The sequence below is a fragment of the Schistocerca piceifrons genome, chromosome 2 (assembly GCF_021461385.2).
Source record: "Schistocerca piceifrons isolate TAMUIC-IGC-003096 chromosome 2, iqSchPice1.1, whole genome shotgun sequence".
NCBI lineage: Eukaryota > Metazoa > Arthropoda > Insecta > Orthoptera > Acrididae > Schistocerca > Schistocerca piceifrons.
In genome coordinates this window covers 762,369,888-762,387,434 of record NC_060139.1, presented here as the reverse complement: position 1 = coordinate 762,387,434, position 17,547 = coordinate 762,369,888, and the positions used below count along the sequence as shown (strand labels likewise).

Genomic DNA, 17,547 nt, shown 5'->3' with positions numbered 1-17,547 from the left:
GTATTCTTCGAATTAGTTCAAAACAGAGTGACTAATTTCTAACAACCATTAATGGAAGCTACGTTGTTCCATTGCATATGATCACTGCCACTCTTTTTTCCTTTTGGTCAATCTGGGCTCAATTGACTGTTTTCAGTATTGGATCTGAAGTACTCTGGTGGTGCTAACAATTAGCAAGCGTACATGTTTCATCACTGATGAGGATGCACTAGTATCGAGCAAGAATTTCAATACGCAGTCATTGTTTTCCAGTGGTAATCAGACTTTTACTGCACCTTTACTGCTAATGATTCAATTGCTGGTGGTTTCTTCATCAAATCCAACTTCGTTTTCTACAAAATTTGTTTTCGTAGTCCATGAGTTTGAATTTTAATGCTTCTGGGCAGTGAAAGCTTTTTATTTCTAACCAGGCAGAAGGGGGATATGTGGACAGTTTTCCCTTCATGATCCTGCAGTCATATGTTCTTGACAAAAGAGAAATTTCAATATCACCTGAAATGCGGCACTGAAATAAATTCAATGCGACAAGTGAAAATTTGAGCTGGACCTGGACTGGAACCCGAATTTCCAGCTTATCTTCGGAGGAACAGACAGCACACAGAATGAGGATGCTCTCTTAATTCGACCTCTTGCGGGAACCACTTGAGTCTGCGAGCAAAGATGGTAATGTATAGGTGGCACTATGTGCGACATATGGGAATTTGAGTTGGGTGGGAGGTGTACTGGGATAGCCAAAGTTGTTAAAAGGACCACTTGAGGTAAATGGGAAATCCGGGCTCGCGTCCTGGTCCAGCAAAAATTTTCACGTTTAACCAGTGGATTTATTTTAGTGCCTGTTTGCAACTGATATCGGCATTTGTCTCGCGTCATTCACACTGCATTTCTTAATTTGCATACACTCCAGATGTGATACATTCGATATTTTTGAGAGGACGTACATTATCCCTGCTTGGGAAACCTTTCTTTCTATGACATTCTGTCATTTTGTACTTGTAGTGGTTGGGCATTTTTGAGCATTTCATGTGAATCTTCCCTATTTTCACCCTTTATTGTTCTCACAGTTCATTGAGTATCTTCATACGTTTCAGAAATCTTTAAAATTTCATCCAGTCAAGGACTGCTGTATTATTGGGCCGAGTCCCGCATTGTGTTATTAGGCAATAAGCTTACAGCGATCACATTGTCACCAGTGCTTACTAATTTAAGTTATATATTACAGCACTGAAGATGGTCACTAAGTCACCGAAAATCGATTTTGCGATAATAAACAAAAATATACGACCAATACTGTCTCTCCTTCTAAATATACTCCACAGGAGTTTGCGGTAATCAGTCGCGATCGCTGACGACAAACCACATGGGTCTGTCAGAATGCGATGTCATGTTTGCTGCTGAAGCGGTTGCCTTCTGGCAGGCGCTGGTACCCATGACTTTGATGCTCTGTAGCGGGAGGAGAAGGAGCCGATTAGGGTTTAACATAACTGTTTCCCTGATCTGTAGGGTCGTTGGATGATGGTCACGTTAGATATTACAGGTCCCTATCCTCAGTTTAATCCTCAGTACACTGTCTGCAGCCTCTCGACGTTTGTCAGTATCGCTTTGTGAAATGATGTCAGGATGTAGAAAAACTGTGGTAACTGAACTGGTCCAGATATGTGGCACGTTTTCGGACGTGTTACGGAGGACTACCTGCGACTCGCTGACGTGAGTACGCCCGGCCATTGACGCCGTGGGCGCGTCGGCCGGTGTGACGGGCGCTGGCGGACACGGTGAAGGTGCGGAGCGGGGCGGAGAAAGCTGGCGGCGCACGGCCGTCTGGCCGGGTATATAGGGCTGGCAGCGGGCTCCAGCCACCAGACGACAGTCGCTCCGCTCTCCGCCACCTGCACGCCAACCAGCAGCTTCCGACGCCACGCCATGGAGCCACAGGTCAGGCCAGCGACACACACTCGCTCTCAGACTACACTTTCAGCCGCTGTGTTCTCCAGTGGTGCCACACACACATATACACACCGAAACGTGTTAAAATGATCTTTCTTGATACAAGGTGATCTGTTACACTTGCAAACTTTTTGTATCGAAAACATTCTAAGATAACAAAACATGGTTTTCTGGGTTTTGTAAGTTTAAAGTGACGCAGAGGGGTACATAATTTGGTTGCTTGGTTAATATTTTTCACTCTTATACCAAACACTATACTTTTTTACCTTTAAATCAATTTTAGGATAGTGAATCATCCTAAACTTGCACCACTTTTAGTTCGTTAACAGTTCAAGATAAGGAAACGAGGCTTTCGACAAAGATTAGTACGCAGTTTTTTCATTGGCATTTCGAATGCACGGAATTTTTGTTTACGAACCAAATGTACACTGTAGTATCAATGTACAATTTTTTTTTAATGTAATAGAATGATGCATGCATAGAATACGCACGGTTTCGACATGTAGTTGCCGTCTTCAGATTTATTTAATCCACAATAAAGGTTGGTACAGTTACGTTACACATATGCACATGAAACTCCCTGGCAGATTAAAACTGTGTTCTGGACTGAGACTTGAAGCAGGCTTTGCCTTTGGAGGGCAAGTTTTCTACGGTCGGTAGACTGTAAAATGTCTCTAGAGTCGGGCATTAGCAAGTTTTATATCGGCGCACACTCACTGCACCGTGATAATTCCCTTCTGGGAGCTACCTACATACGTGCAAGAAGCATTTTAGTGAATTAATCACATCAGAAGGTAGCAAATTCTTGCCGGGACCGGTTCAAATGGTTCAAATGGCTCTGAGCACTATGGGACTTAACATCTATGGTCATCAGTCCCCAAGAACTTAGGACTACTTAAAGCTAACTAACCTAAGGACATCACACAACACCCAGTCATCACGAGGCAGAGAAAATCCCTGACTCCGCCGGGAATCGAACCCGGAACCCGGGCGTGGGAAGCGAGAACGCTACCGCACGACCACGAGCTGCGGACGGGACCGGTAATATTGCTATTTTATATATAATTAAGCGATAGTGACGCAGTAAATTACTGTACAAATATTTGCAAACGTCGCGTACTACCAGTTCAAAATACGCCCATTTTTAAGGTGCGATGTCCTAATTAATTTGAATCGAGAAGCTCATGGAAATACTAGTACAGTAATATACCGCTTTTTATCTTGGTACTGAAGCTTTTCGCAAATATATTCGAGGGATGTGTTAAAATAGAAATCAAAGGTAGCCGGAGTCGTATGTTACGGTGTAAACACTGCCATGTTCGGCTTTAATGGGAAGCTCTGCCATTTTGTCAAGCCTTACGACTGTTTATTTGTTTTCACAAAAGCTATTCGCATAAATATGGCAGTGTTCAAATATTTTAAATAGTTTTACTGAGCCCCTTCTGATACGCTGGAAGTCAACACGTAGTTTCAGTTACATGAATCTAACACGGCCCTATACCCACATCATACAAAACACAGTCAAGCACTGTAACAGTATCGTTTAAAAACTTCATTTCGCTACCTTGAACCGTTAACGAAATGAAAAGGGTGCACGTTTTAGGTGAGTAATATTGTTTATAGAACTACATTTCATTCAAGTTCCACATTATTCACATAATGATCAATATAACTCACTGTGCATCAAATAGTCAAAAACATTGTTTCTGTGCCAGAAGGACAATGTTCTGATGTGAACCAAAATCGAAGATTGAGGCTCGATGCATTTGATGATGTGGTATCAAAACTTGAAACGCATTCTGTTAAATGCTGCATTAATTTGTGATTTACTTAAATTAACAGAACATAGCTTGTGTAAACATTTAAGAAAATCAGCGAAAATTTTATAGGTTTAACAACTATAGCTGTTTTTGCGACTTACCAGAACACTGCAGTTGCTTCTCGGGTTCTGGTTTTCAAAGTCTCCTTGCTTCACAATCTTCCACCAGTCCATTATAATTATCCGGGTTGTTATGCCGTGGTCGGTTGATGAATTCTGTGTCGATTCCCAACGTTTTGTCTCCGACTGAGGGAGACATCTTCAAGGGGGTCCGTAGCTCGATGGAAGGTCCAACACACCCACTGGCTCGCTACTGACTGTCAGTCAATAGCGAGCCAGTGGGTGTGTTGGACCTTCCATCGAGCTATGGACCCCCTTGAAGATGTCTCTCGCAGTCGGAGACGAAAGGTTGGGAATCGACACAGAATTCATCAACCGACCACGGCATAACAGCCCGGATAATTATAATTGACATAATATTTCCGGCCGTGAAAGTCTACATTTTAGTGATCTTCCACCTGCAGAATCCTCTTTAACAAAGCTATTCTTCCTCTTCCCATGATCGGGGTCTTCTTCTTCTTCTATCATCCGGAATCATCATCTTAGGCTTTGTGCCCTCATCCACACGACATACAGGCCCATGCCGTCTCTTTCGTTTCGCTTAGATTGTATCCATTACAGTACTGGCCCGGTTCATACTCTTACTATATCTTTATTTTTCATTTTATCCCGTAGTGTCAGCTTTCAGCGACATCTCCAAGATCTCATCTCCGGTGACAATAAGTTCAACTTACGTTTTTAATAATTTGCAATGTTCCTGCTCAATACGTTGCTGTCTTTTCCCCAATTGTTTTGAATACCATAATTTTCGTTTCTGACCTAATATGTGTGCTCCAGAAAACTCAATTTGGCTGCTTGTCTGCCTTGACCAATGTGGTCCTTAATTTAGTTTTTACAAAACACATCTTTTTTGTTGTGAGTCCTGAATAATTTTAAGAGTCCAAAGACTTGACTTCGTACGCTGACGTATTGTACGCGGGACATCTCACAATATTGTTTGTTATTCAGTGGCCGTGACTGATTACCACGATTGCTAGTGGAGGATATGGGGCTAGCTGTTGCTTAGATAGGCCTTGTCTCCAATGAATGCTATGATCTGTTGCCTCAGTGGATTACAGTTTCCTTGAACCCACTCAAATCTTCAGTGTTTTTCGGAGAGAAATGAACTGGAGATGGTATCCAGCGTCCGAAACAGTCATCATCCGAGCGCATTCTTAGGAGATAAGGCCTGTCTTCACAGCAGCTACCTCCATGTTCTCCATTGACGATGGTGGTAATCAGTCGCAATCACTGAATAACAACATCGCGAGACATTCTGCCTACAGTCTGTCAGTGTTCAAAGTCACGTTTGCTGTCTAAAGGGTAGCCTGGTGCCAGGCGCTAGCACCTATATCTCCAATACCCTGTAGCGCCGTTGGGATGACGTTTCCAGATAAAATGCAAATTCCTCGAAGCTATCACAACATTTCTGGGATATAAATAATGAAATAATAAGCAACCCGATACTGACAAGAAATTTCTTGGACATCTTGCATACTGGTTGCCTTGTTATTTTAAATATATCCATCCGATGACGACAGTCAGTAAAAGTACCTGTTTTCAATTTTTTCTGTATTTGAATCGAAACCAACCACCTGTTATTATCTTGCTCTGCTGCAACAGAGTGACAATGGGACTAGTAAGTTTGTTGACTAGGCGTAGTAAAGAACTCCGAGGAAGCTGCTAAGGCACCCCAGCGTCTGCAGTGTCGAAACACGACCAGTCACCGTGTTTTCCGGATAGCTGGCGCGTCCGCTCGGCCACCGCACTCGTAAATCCTTCGAGAAATATTGCGCGCTATCGGAGGCGGCCGCGGGCGTCGCCGTAAATCTCTACGCAACCACTTGCTGCAGCCCGGCCTCGGAGATTCGTTCGCCTCAGGAATCGCGCGAGCACTAATTCCATTGCCATGATGCGCTCCCGTGCAGCTGCCGGCGGATTTATTGCCCGCAGTGTGACCCGCGCTATCCTTCTTCCACTGGTTTTAGATTGTTTGAGACATGAGCAGCGTTCAAGGTGCTGTTCCGCAGCCATTTCCTGATAACGCTATAAAACAGGGCCTGTAATATGAAGAAAGGATGCCCTTATCGCATTATTGCCTCTGAGGGGCCATTATGAGAGTTCATCCGCTTGCTTGGAGGACTTTATTTATCGCCCACTGGTCTACTGCTTGTTATCTTCCGCGTAAGCTGGCTTTACCCGCTACGCACTGCGCGGAGTATACGATGCTTGCCCATGTCGACTGCAAGAGCCGGAACTGACTGCTTCCCCAGACTTTTATGTTTGGGAGTTGGGGATTTACTTCTTCTCATTCCTCTCTGAAATTAATAAAAGATCGTTTCTGTTGGCAGAATGTATTGATCCCATATTTTCATACAGTCTTAAGTCTTAACATTAATAGTGAAGATCTTCTTTTTCTACAGAGAGTCTGCTGCGTACTGGCATATATCAGAAATCCTACAAAATCCCTTCAGCAGTTTGAATTTTAAATCAGTTCATCGTTTCTCACTTGCAACCATCGCTGTAAAAGTGTACCTATTCAGCCATTTTACGTACCAGATGTGAGGGATACAGGTACACAAATTTTTATCACTGATATGTTAATACGTACCCACTTCGTTGTGTTAGTTGTTTTTTTTTGTGTTTACCAGTCTCCCCACAAACACATGACGTAATTTACTATCTGGTTTATGCTGCACTGTTATAACTGCACTGCGTAGTGGACAGTGCCTATCAGTATAGACGACCCGCTATGCATCCTCATGTCCAGAGTTCAGTATCTGACCTGTTGCCTAGGGGAAAACTAAGATAAATGGCTTGCTTGTGTCACGTATAATCCGAGGAACTAACCAACCTAAGAACTTACTGCTCGTAATAGCTGTAACTATTAGTCTGACAATCGAGTAAATACTGATGAAATGTAGTTCAGTACACTGTCCTCAGTCATCAGTAGAAATATCATCACTTGTACCCCTAACACGTCGCATGTTGTTGTCTTACTTCTGGGAATTACTCCGTAAATAAACAATCAGTTTTCTCCCCTATTCTCAGCAAATCTGAGGTTGTAGTCTATATCTAATGACACTGTCATTGACAGAATGTTCAAGGTTAAGTTTCCTTCCCTTCAGCAGCATTATCCCAGAATGATCTTAATTTTTCTTTCCTTACATTGTGTCCCATTTATCTAGTTTCACCAGCTTAACGATAATGGTCATTCCGATTCATTACGTTCCTTTTCAGCTTCGCCGAATAATACGTATGTTTGGTTGTATATGATTTTTCGCTTTTAAAAATGTCCTTTGCTTCTGGTGAAAGAAGTCTCCTATTCAGTTCTCATTTTTGTTCTACTAGCGAAAGGGGAAAAACAGAAAATATTGGAGGGTGAATTATGAAAATTGAATGATAGGAGGAAGTTCCTTGGAGAATCTATGGCGAAAATAATTTGTAGAAACATCACTAAAGGAAGAAACATGAAGACAGCACATCACTAAATAGCATAATTGTTACTAGAGCAGAAGACAGGTTCGACCATACCCAACAAATTTTTGTGCTGAGTGCTACTCTGAGGTGATGAGGTCGGCACCGGAGAAGCTGTGGCACTCTGCATCAGTCTTCAGAAGACTGATGACCAACCGCTTCCAAAACTAAATAGGAAATAACAAAACGTTATTTATGAGTCCCTTACTCTATTTAAAGCACTAAACAGGTGCTTCTGAAGAATACTTCTGTCACCAATAGAGTGATGTAAAAGCCAAAACGTCATTCACGTCTCGTGTCATAGGACCCATTGGCGAGTTTAAAGCGAGTAGAAGGACCTCATTTCTGATCTGTGGTGTACACCACCTGCCGTGTTCAGACCTCAGACCGGGTTGTTGGCCTGTTGCAGACCTACCTGCTGGTGCTGGGCTGCACGCTGCTGAGCGCGACCCTCGCCTCGCCGCTGCCTGGCGTCCACGTGGAGGACCACGGGGAAGACTACGGCGGCTACGACGAACACGTCAAGATCGTCAAGATCGCCGTGCCGCACCCGGTGCCGGTCCCCGTGCCTCACCAGGTGCCCGTCGCCGTGCCGCAGCCCGTCCCAGTCCACATCTCGGTAAGTCCCGACCACAGGCGGCCCTCCATTGGCTCCTACTCTGCCGAGTCACTTTGCCAATTAGCACACCAAGGGTGCGGCTCTTACTATGAGTCGTTACTACTTGTGCTCTTTCGTTAAAAAAAAAAAAACAGCTACAAGGCACTTCAAGAAAGTTCAACGTACAATAAAGTTGACGTATTCATTCCGTAGTTCCCAATCGATGTCTGAATTTCCAGTCCATGTGTTGAGAACTTGCTTAACTTCTTCGAGGCGGTCGACCTCGTTTCCTATTCCACCTTGGAACTCCATCTAGTATCTTGGAAGTTATTCCCTGATGTTTCAGCAGATCAGTCGTCCTGACCCTTCTTCCTGTCAGCGTTTTCCTTAAATTCCATTCCTGGCCGATTCTGCTGAGAATCTATTCTTCTTTACCTTATCAGTCCATCTAATTTTCAACATTCTACTGTAGCACCACATCTCAAAAGCGTCCATTCTCTTCTGTTCCGCTTCACTACCATACAATGTGGTGCTCCAAACGTACATTCTCAGGAATTTCTTCCTGAAATTAAGGCCTATATTTGATACCAGTAGACTTCTCTTGGACAGGAATGCACTTCTTGTCAGTCATCACTTTCACTGAAGATAGTCATGTCATCAGTGAACGTTGTCATTGATATCCTTTCACCTTGAATTTCAATTCTACTCTTAGAACTTCCTCTTCTTTCCATCGTTGCTTGCTCGATGTATAGATTGAACAGTATAGCTTGTCGCAGCACTTCGTTCTTGGTCTTCCAGTCTTATTGCTCCATCTTCGCTCCTGTATATATCGCATATAACACGCCTGTCCCTGTAGCTTACCGCTATTTATCTCAGAATTTCGAATGTCTTGCACCATGTTACAATGTCGTACCCCTTTTCAACATCGACAAATCCTATGAGTGTATCTTGATTATTCTTCAGTCTTGCTTCCATTATCTACTGCAATGTGAGAACTGCTTCTCTCGTGCCTTTACCTCCAATCTTTCCTTTGTATATGACGGTACCCTCTTGCTTTCAGTAGCTTCCTTTATGTTCAATTACTTTCTAATGACTTTTCAGGCTTTTAATTTCTAATTTAGTCTAACTTTTTAAGTCTAGCACTTCGTCACCAGTAATAAATTTTCATTGTCAGCAGCTGATGATTTCTCTCTTTTTTTTAAAGTCACTAACTTCTGACCCCTACATAGGGCGACTCAAAAGGCTGCGCACGATTTGGAACAGCAAATACTCAGTGGAAATACAAAAAATTTAGAATGGGAAAATATGGTCCTGAATGATCCAAGTCAGTGAAATCTTTAAAACAGACTATCAGGAAAGACAAGGGCAGTGCATATGCTCCTTACGTTCAGCGAAGATAATGTACTGTGTATTCAATAATGTTTCATATTACAGGAGGTGGTGAAATTAGCTACCACACGTTCAATACAGGCAGAATGTTTTCACACAAAATTGGGGCTCTGTCAAGTACTCCAGGCCTCGCATGAGCCACATTCAACCCAGCAAGTATCCTGCCGAGAAGGAACTGGTGTCATGTACACGACTCTTCTGATATTTCCCAGTCCTAAAAAATAAACCAGAAAACTGAGTCTTCCGATCCAACACCTTGCATACGTGTCGGGCTCAGAGAACTGTATTTATCATGCTAATAGGCTAGATACTGGGGAACACTCGGTTAAAGGTTATAAGAGACAAGAATTTTTAATAAAGGCAGCCATTCATTTTCACTTGCTACTTCAGTGCTGTTTATCATGTGGATAATAATACTTATAAAATATTTATAGATATTCGTATGACAAACATAAAGGCATAAAATTATTTACTCGCATTATAGAAATTTGTAAGCTCGACCAACTAAAATGCGCATATTAGTAGCAATTAATGAGGGAGCATCTATCTACAGGACCTGGAAAGTACAATCAAGTTTAGGGTGGAATTTCAGAATCTGCCTTACAGAGGGTAAGATTTGTTAACTCCATGTCAACTCACTCTTTAGAAAGCTTCTTTCAAATCACTAGAAGGAGTGCACATTTGCGTCATCTTTCTATAGTCATCCAGACTATGATGTCGTAACGTGTAATCTTCCATTTCTTCCTTAAAATACTCATCATGCGGAATATGTTCTACAATCTTGTGCCCCTTGCTTGCAAAAACATAAATCCTCTCGGTCCACAATAGCGATGAAGAGCCTTGCTGCATTACAACTGATGGTATGTTTGTATTTCTGGACATTTGTGCAAACATTACTTTTCTACCAAGAGATATAAGTGTACTGGCAACCGTACGAAAAGGTTAATTAGCCGTCAGTTCTGTATCAAGCTTCGCTGAAGTATTTCTACGGATTGTATCCCCACAATAGCATAACTATAGTTACTAACAGGACAAAAACAATAAATATATTATCAGTAAAATCATGCCTCTTTCACGGAAATCCTCCCAGAGACGTGAGATGATTGTAAATAGTGAAAATGATTTCTATCATTATTTATCTTTACCAGTAGGAAGTACTCCACAAGATGGACATGTTTCTGCACTGAAATATTACAGATCTCATCTGTACATAAGTAGGTATTCTTAGCACAGCACAGTCAGTTTATTTCTTGCACTTTTTTGGTATTTTTCACTCGTGTTCTCCTGACGAAAGACGATATTATTTCAGAATTACTAAAACATATAACTAGGTTAACATAAAAGTCTTAGGTTCCTTAAATAAACATATATTTTATAGCATTTAGCTCTGAGAAGCACATGACTAGGTGTGGCTGCATGCAGTAAAGTGTTTCTCGACAAGAATGTTAATCTTTAGTTGAGTTATGATTTCAGCAACAATAACAAAATGGATTTACCAGTTTACGAGTTGTGCTAAATTTCCTTACATTTTGGAGTTCCCATAAATAAATCAGCTATCCATACATGCTTAATTATAGCCGTCGAATAATAGGTACTAATTCGACCTACTGACTTTCACAACTACTAGACACAATTTTTATCACATAGACGAATCATAGCTGAAAAGTAATGAAGCAACAACCACTATTGCTTTCCTTAACTTATGAAGCTTTCTTATTTGATAAGTAAAACTCAGCTCTGTAATGTTTAGGAAAGTGTCCAACTACTTATCTAGTATGTTGTTAAGGGGAATAACTAAATCAACAGATTTACTAGACTGAAAAGACACTGCCAACGTTTCAAGCTCTAACCAATTTACCAAAAGCAAAAACAAAAGAAGAAAGAAAAAATATTACTTAGACTCTTAGTTGATTTATACGTCAGAGTATGCCGCCAAGAAGGTGAAACATTTTGTTATGGACGGTAGTCACATATGAGTAACTAACATTTTTCAACAATTAGACGCATAGATGAATGGTTGGCACTTTGTTTTTATTGTTGTCTTCAGTGCGAAGACTGGTTTGAACCCAAATCTCCACATTAGTCTGTGCTATGCGGACCTCTGTATTTCTGCGTAATTACTGTCTGTTTGTTTAACTGATGACGGTATATTATTAGATTACATAAGAAAATAGTGGAAAAACTCATCCGTGAACCATAGACTACATTCAGTAATGTTCTTCAGGCGACATGCACAAAGGATATTACAAAGTTTCTGCATAGTTTCTCAAAGAAAAGCAATAGTTTCAAGATTAACACACTTCATATTACTAATATTATTAATTATTGGGACAATGTATTTTTAACATTGTAACACTATAGCGGAGAAACACAGAGACAGAGAGAGAGAGAGAGAGAGAGAGAGAGAGAAGAGAGAGAGAGGGAGATGGAGAAATATGGAGAGGATTATAAGGTTCTGGTGTGGTACGCAAGCTCTAAAACACTTTATGCGAGGAGACAGGGATGCGAATTGTCCATTTACACTACCAACTATCAAATTAACTAGCTAGTAGCTCTGTAGCTCCGTCTGATATACGTATCACTTGTGCGATGAGGTCCGGAGTCCACTCTTTCGGTCGAATTGTTTGTCCGCGCCCAAGATGTCTTTATAAATACTCATCCAGGCCCTTGCTTGCCAGTCACGTTTCCACTGTGCGTCCTGGTCCAATCCTGTGGATAGCATTTGGCGTCCCATTCCATATGCTGGTCCTGTCGATTTGAGGCGTCTGTTTTCACTGCCCAGGAAACGCCTCAAATCTAGAAGACCAGCATATGAAATGGAAGTCCAAATGCTATCCACAGGATTCGACCAGGACGCAGAGTGGAAACGTGAGTGGCAAGCTACAAGAACCCGAAACCACGAACTTGTAGACAATCAAACAGGCTTCCACCAACCGAGGGAGGTGTGGGTGCAGTTAAACAGATATCGGACCGAAGAGGGTAGGTGCAAATACAACATGCGCAGGCGGGGCTTTTCAAGTGACAGTGTGTGTGACTGTAGTGACACTAAAAAATGAGCCGCATTGTGAATGACTGTCCAATCAGACGCTTCCCTGGTGGCGTTGACAAGCTCCATCAAGCATCCCACGAGGCACTCCGCTGGATCGAGTCCATCAACATGGTGGAGGCGCAATCCAAATTTTCCAGTCATATGAGACAATGCACCGTACAAAGCTCCTAAGAAGCAAAGTTAACTCTTATATCTACAGTGATGTGTTGGCGATTGCGTACCATAACTGTATTCTTCTTATTATTAGATATCGTGTTCTCTCTCAAGCAAATCCGTATTAAGGATATGTGCTAGTGGAACTGCTGTTGTCTCTTGATCCACGGCTAACCACACGTTCCACCGGCAGGTCCCGGAGCGCATCGAGGTGCCGGTGGTGCGTACGGTGCATGTCCCGGTGGAGAAGCCAGTGCCCATCCCGGTGGAGAAGATCGTGCCTGTTCCCGTGGAGCAGCCGGTGCCCATCCACGTCGAGAAGCCGGTGCCCGTGCCCGTGCACAAGCCCTACCCCGTCAAGGTGCCCGTCGTCAAGACCATACACCACTACATCAAGACCGGTGGCCACAGCAAGTGGTGAGAGACACACGGCCGGGTAAGCAACATGCTTCTTACACTGTCTATTTAGTAGTCCATTTCTGGTGTTTGTGAACGTTCCTGTTGTTCACACATTCTGATGCAGGTTTAACGAAACTACTACGACAGTCATACCAGTTGTTGATAAATGTCGCTTGTTGTTGTTGTTGTTGTTGTTGTTGTGGTCTTCAGCCCTGAGTCTGGTTTGATGCAGCTCTCCATGCTACTCTATCCTGTGCAAGCTTCTTCGTCTCCCAGTACCTACTACAACCTACATCCTTCTGAATCTGCTTAGTGTATTCATCTCTTGGTCTCCCTCTACTATTTTTACCCTCCACCCTGCCCTCCAGTACTAAATTGGTGATCCCTTGATGCCTCAGAACATGTCCTACCAACAGACCCCTTCTTCTAGTCAAGTTGTGCCACAAGCTCCTCTTCTCCCCAATGCTATTCAATACCTCCTGATTAGTTGTGTGATCTACCCATCTAATCTTCAGCATTCTTCTGTAGCACCACATTTCGAAAGCTTCTATTCTCTTTCTGTCCAAACTATTTATCGTCCACGTTTCACTTCCATACATGGCCACATTCCATACAAATACTTTCAGAAACGATTTCCTGACATTTAGATCTATACTCGATATTAACAAATTTTCCTTCTTCAGAAACGCTTTCCTTGCCATTAGCAGTCTACATTTTATATCCTCTCTACTTCGACCATCATCAGCTATTTTGCTCCCCAAATAGTAAAACTTCTTTACTACTTTAAGTGTCTCATTTCCTAATCTAATTCCCTCAGCATCACCCGACTTAATTCGACTACATTCCATTATCCTCGTTTTGGTTTTGTTGATGTTCATCTTATACCCTCCTTTCAAGACACTGTCCATTCCATTCAACTGCTCTTCCAAGTCCTTTGCTGTCTCTGACAGAATTACAATGTCATCGGCGAACCTCAAAGTTTTTATTTCTTCTCCATGGATTTTAATACCTACTCCGAACTAAATGTCGGTAGACTTACGTAAATCAATTGCTAAACGCTATTTACTCTGTTTTTAATTAGTTTACCATTGACTACTTTATCATTCGTGTTCTAAGTTTCTGTACAGTAATTTTCAATAAGAATACGTAGCACAGCAGTTACTAAATTCCTCTCTTATAATTTCTACTTTCAAGTGCAGGTCCTCTGTGACAAACACTATTTTATTTAGCATCTGTATTTCTAAGTACAGCTCCATAGCCGAGGCCTGCACGGTAGTTCAGCCTGTTCGGTCAGGTGACTGGCCATACTCCGTAACCTGAAACTGACCGAAGTTCACAGCGATGAAATTTGAAAACGCGACAAACAGCTCGAAACGGAGAAGCCGAAACAAGCTGTTCAGCGTAAAAGGTCGCCATGCAGAGAACCTAGAATCGACTCCCAGGGATTTTTCCTTGGTGGGAGGGCTAGAAATTGGTCCACTGAGCCTCGTGATGCCAAATGGAAAGCTGCTAAATCGAGTAGCAGTTGCTCCAGATCTGCTGATCCGACAAAGGTCGGGAAAGCGGTGTGCTGACCACATGAACCACCATACCGGATCCAAATGTCGCGGCTGTCTGATGTATAGCACAGCGGTCGGTCGGGCACGACTGGGCCGTCTGTGGCCAGAACGGCGGAGCATGATTTTTAAAGCGAAATTTTATGTGTCCACTCGATATAGAACTCTATTAGTGTTCTTTTTATTAGAAAATATTAACAGGGGCATTAAAAGATGATGAATAACTAACACAGAATCGCCCTGGTCCGTGCTGACAATACCGCCATTCAGCAACGCTGCGCAGTCGCAATTGGAGTACTGACTATTATTCATGTTGTAATGTCCCTTTTAATGAAAATATCGCATTGGTCTAATGTTGGACCGCTCTAGCGAATGGGCACGTAAAACTCCACTTAATTTCATTTGCACTTTCAGTCGACATACGGCCCCACGTGAAAGCATGTCGAGCAGTGTTTGCTGGGCTGACTTCAGATATAAGTTTTAAAAATGACATTCCTAATATCTGTCGAAACACCAGGGAAAATGCCCCTGACGCCTCTTAGGCACGACACTCTGTAAATGCTGTACAAACAGGTCTACAAGTTTTTCTGTATACTGCATTCGTAATTACCTCCAGTTACCTCTGTAAGGTGCTACAATAAAATCAACAACGAGTCATTCATAAAATATTAGCCAAACAAGCTTCGACCGAGTTGTATGTACGTGGTGAGTAGAAAACGTGCAACTCACACACATTGGAAATATTTGCAGTTCTAAGAGCCCTCCCGGGGGAGAATGGATAAACTTTTGGCTCACTAGAGTGAGTACTCTCCAGCTTGTGGACGTAGAAATGACGTCATTGTTGAGTGAAGGGATAGAAAGAGGAGGCAATCTATTGTAAAATACTACTGACAAAGGTTAAAACATCATGGTCCTTTTTTTGTTGGTGTACGTCACTAATACCAACAGAAGTTCTGTCTAATTGGACAGTCTTAATTACGACAAATCGAATAATAGAAACTCTGTTGCAAACTTTCATTACACATAGTGTATGCTTCTGTCCATTCAGCCCTTAGTAACTGCTCTTGGCGTACAGCGTAGCTCAAATCTCATTTCTATTTTTTCGTGTCAGTTTTGACCTAGCGATATAGTGCAGTGGACTCGCATTCGTCAGAACGTCAGTTCAAATTCCTGACCCACTTGATTTATGTTCCGTGATTTGCCTTAATCGATTATGGTATATGCCATGATGGTTCCTCTGAATAGAATACGAGCAATTGTCTTCCACATCCTCCGCCAAACCAAGTTTGTGTTTTGGTTTTAATGACTTCGTCGTCGACTGGACGCTAAACCCTCATCTTTCCCCTCCTGTCCCACTGTTACCAGCAGAAATATTTAGTTCTCGTCTCTAGCACAGAGACTTGTACGTCAAAGCGAGTTTCAGTTTCATAAAATAATCGGGAAAAAACGGTTGTAGCTGTTGTTTGATGTTCATTTCAACTTCTGGTACATTATTTGCTTAAATAATGGTCCTTCGGGACGCATGTATCAAGACGGAAGACTGGCACTCCAGACCGCTTCGGCACGTTTTGTGGCAACCGTGCATGTAAATGTTGCGCTTCATGCCACAAGGGATGGTCACCCCTCTCGAAACCATTTTGGTAGAACATAATCAGCAAAACGTGACTGTTAACTGTCTCTAAAAATATTCATGCTGCTGTATGGTTCTTACATGTCATATGAGGGTAGAATGTCAAATCCTTATTCTTTAGCACAATAATATACACTGATCTTTGTTTCATAATTTGATGGTCTGATGGGTACGAACGTCTCTAAGATATGAGGTGAAAGAGTAATATGATGTACCTATAGAAACACCTTTTTGACTCTACAACCTCGACTCATGGCAGTTTTATTTCTGTTACAGGTACCAAAAGAACTGACAACGTGAACCGGGAGACGATTCATTGACTGCTCATCTCACGTTTTCCTTAGCACATCCCTACACTCAGTATTTCTTGTTGTGTACAGTTTTTGTTAAGTCTTTTAAATCTTTTGTAATAAAATATTGAAAAACACTTTCCTGTGTTTACTTTATTGCTAAATATATTCATAATATATTTCATTGCAGAAATAGCTTCGGTAGAACATTGACTCGTATTCACATTCCATAAGATTCGAGCGGGATTAATTTGGTTTCCCTTGTTTTTAAAATGGGTTCTGCAATAATGTCAGGCACACTGCCACCGAAAACTGTGGTTTGATAACGCTTGTGCAACACCTGTCTTGTCGAGTACCCGCCTCCACACCCACCAATTAAAATACAAAATATTAGCGAAAAAAACACTTTTTTAAAATTTTGTTTTATCTGAAACTGGTGCTGCTGCACCACACCGTCAACACACTGCAAGATAAAAATTCAGATTTAGAATGAAGTGATAATCTTGTCCAAGCATATTTATGTACCTTCCACAATTAATTTATAAGGATCATAAATAATGTCAGACGTATGATGCGAATTGCATTAACAGTCAGATTACAAACACTTTTAAATTATGTTTCGTTTGGCAGGGAAAGAAAGTAGAAAGAAAAGTATTCCAAGATTGAAAAGTATGAAATATTAATTTAAAGGTTTAAATGATCTTCTGAAATGATTGTTATTAAGTATCTGTAAAACTGTTGGGTGTTTGATGCCAGAAAGAGCCGAGTCTTAAAACAAAATGTAATTTTCAGTTCTTTTAAGCTCGTGTACAGAATCTAAGCGCCTCTCACGTACTTTCTGTACCTAAAAACAAATAGTTAACATGTTCCGTTTCTTGGTCGACGCAGAATAAAATGCGTCGCTTTATAAATTCAAGTATTAGAGATGTAGGGGTAAACTGCAACGGTTAAATCGCATGAGAATGATTTAATCGCTTATCGACGAGCTTCTGAGTTGTAATATCAGCGCAGTAGCGGGATATCTGGTTCGACTGAGCGTACTATTGACCTTTGTATTTAACAGACGTTCCCCAATCCTTCCAGGACTAATTAATTTTGATGTGTACCCACTGCAGCAGATGTGTAAACGGAGCCTTTATATTAAGAG

The 17,547-nt window shown here is 41.9% G+C and overlaps 1 protein-coding gene across 1 annotated transcript; it reads left to right on the top strand.

Annotated features, from left to right (window-relative positions):
• Positions 1 to 1,861: 1,861 nt before the first annotated feature.
• On the top strand, positions 1,862 to 16,537 carry LOC124777724 (proline-rich protein 4-like). The gene is made up of 4 exons (XM_047253222.1): positions 1,862 to 1,929; positions 7,746 to 7,955; positions 12,719 to 12,961; positions 16,387 to 16,537. Exons 1-3 carry the CDS (start codon positions 1,918 to 1,920, stop codon positions 12,944 to 12,946), a joined length of 450 nt encoding a protein of 149 aa, XP_047109178.1. The 5' UTR covers positions 1,862 to 1,917; the 3' UTR covers positions 12,947 to 12,961; positions 16,387 to 16,537.
• The last annotated feature ends 1,010 nt before the right edge of the window (positions 16,538 to 17,547 follow it).

Excerpts from the sequence above, each read along its gene's own strand:
- LOC124777724 (XM_047253222.1), top strand. Across the intron at positions 7,956-12,718 it reads CCGTCCCAGTCCACATCTCG|GTCCCGGAGCGCATCGAGGT; the intron begins GTAAGTCCCGAC and ends TTCCACCGGCAG.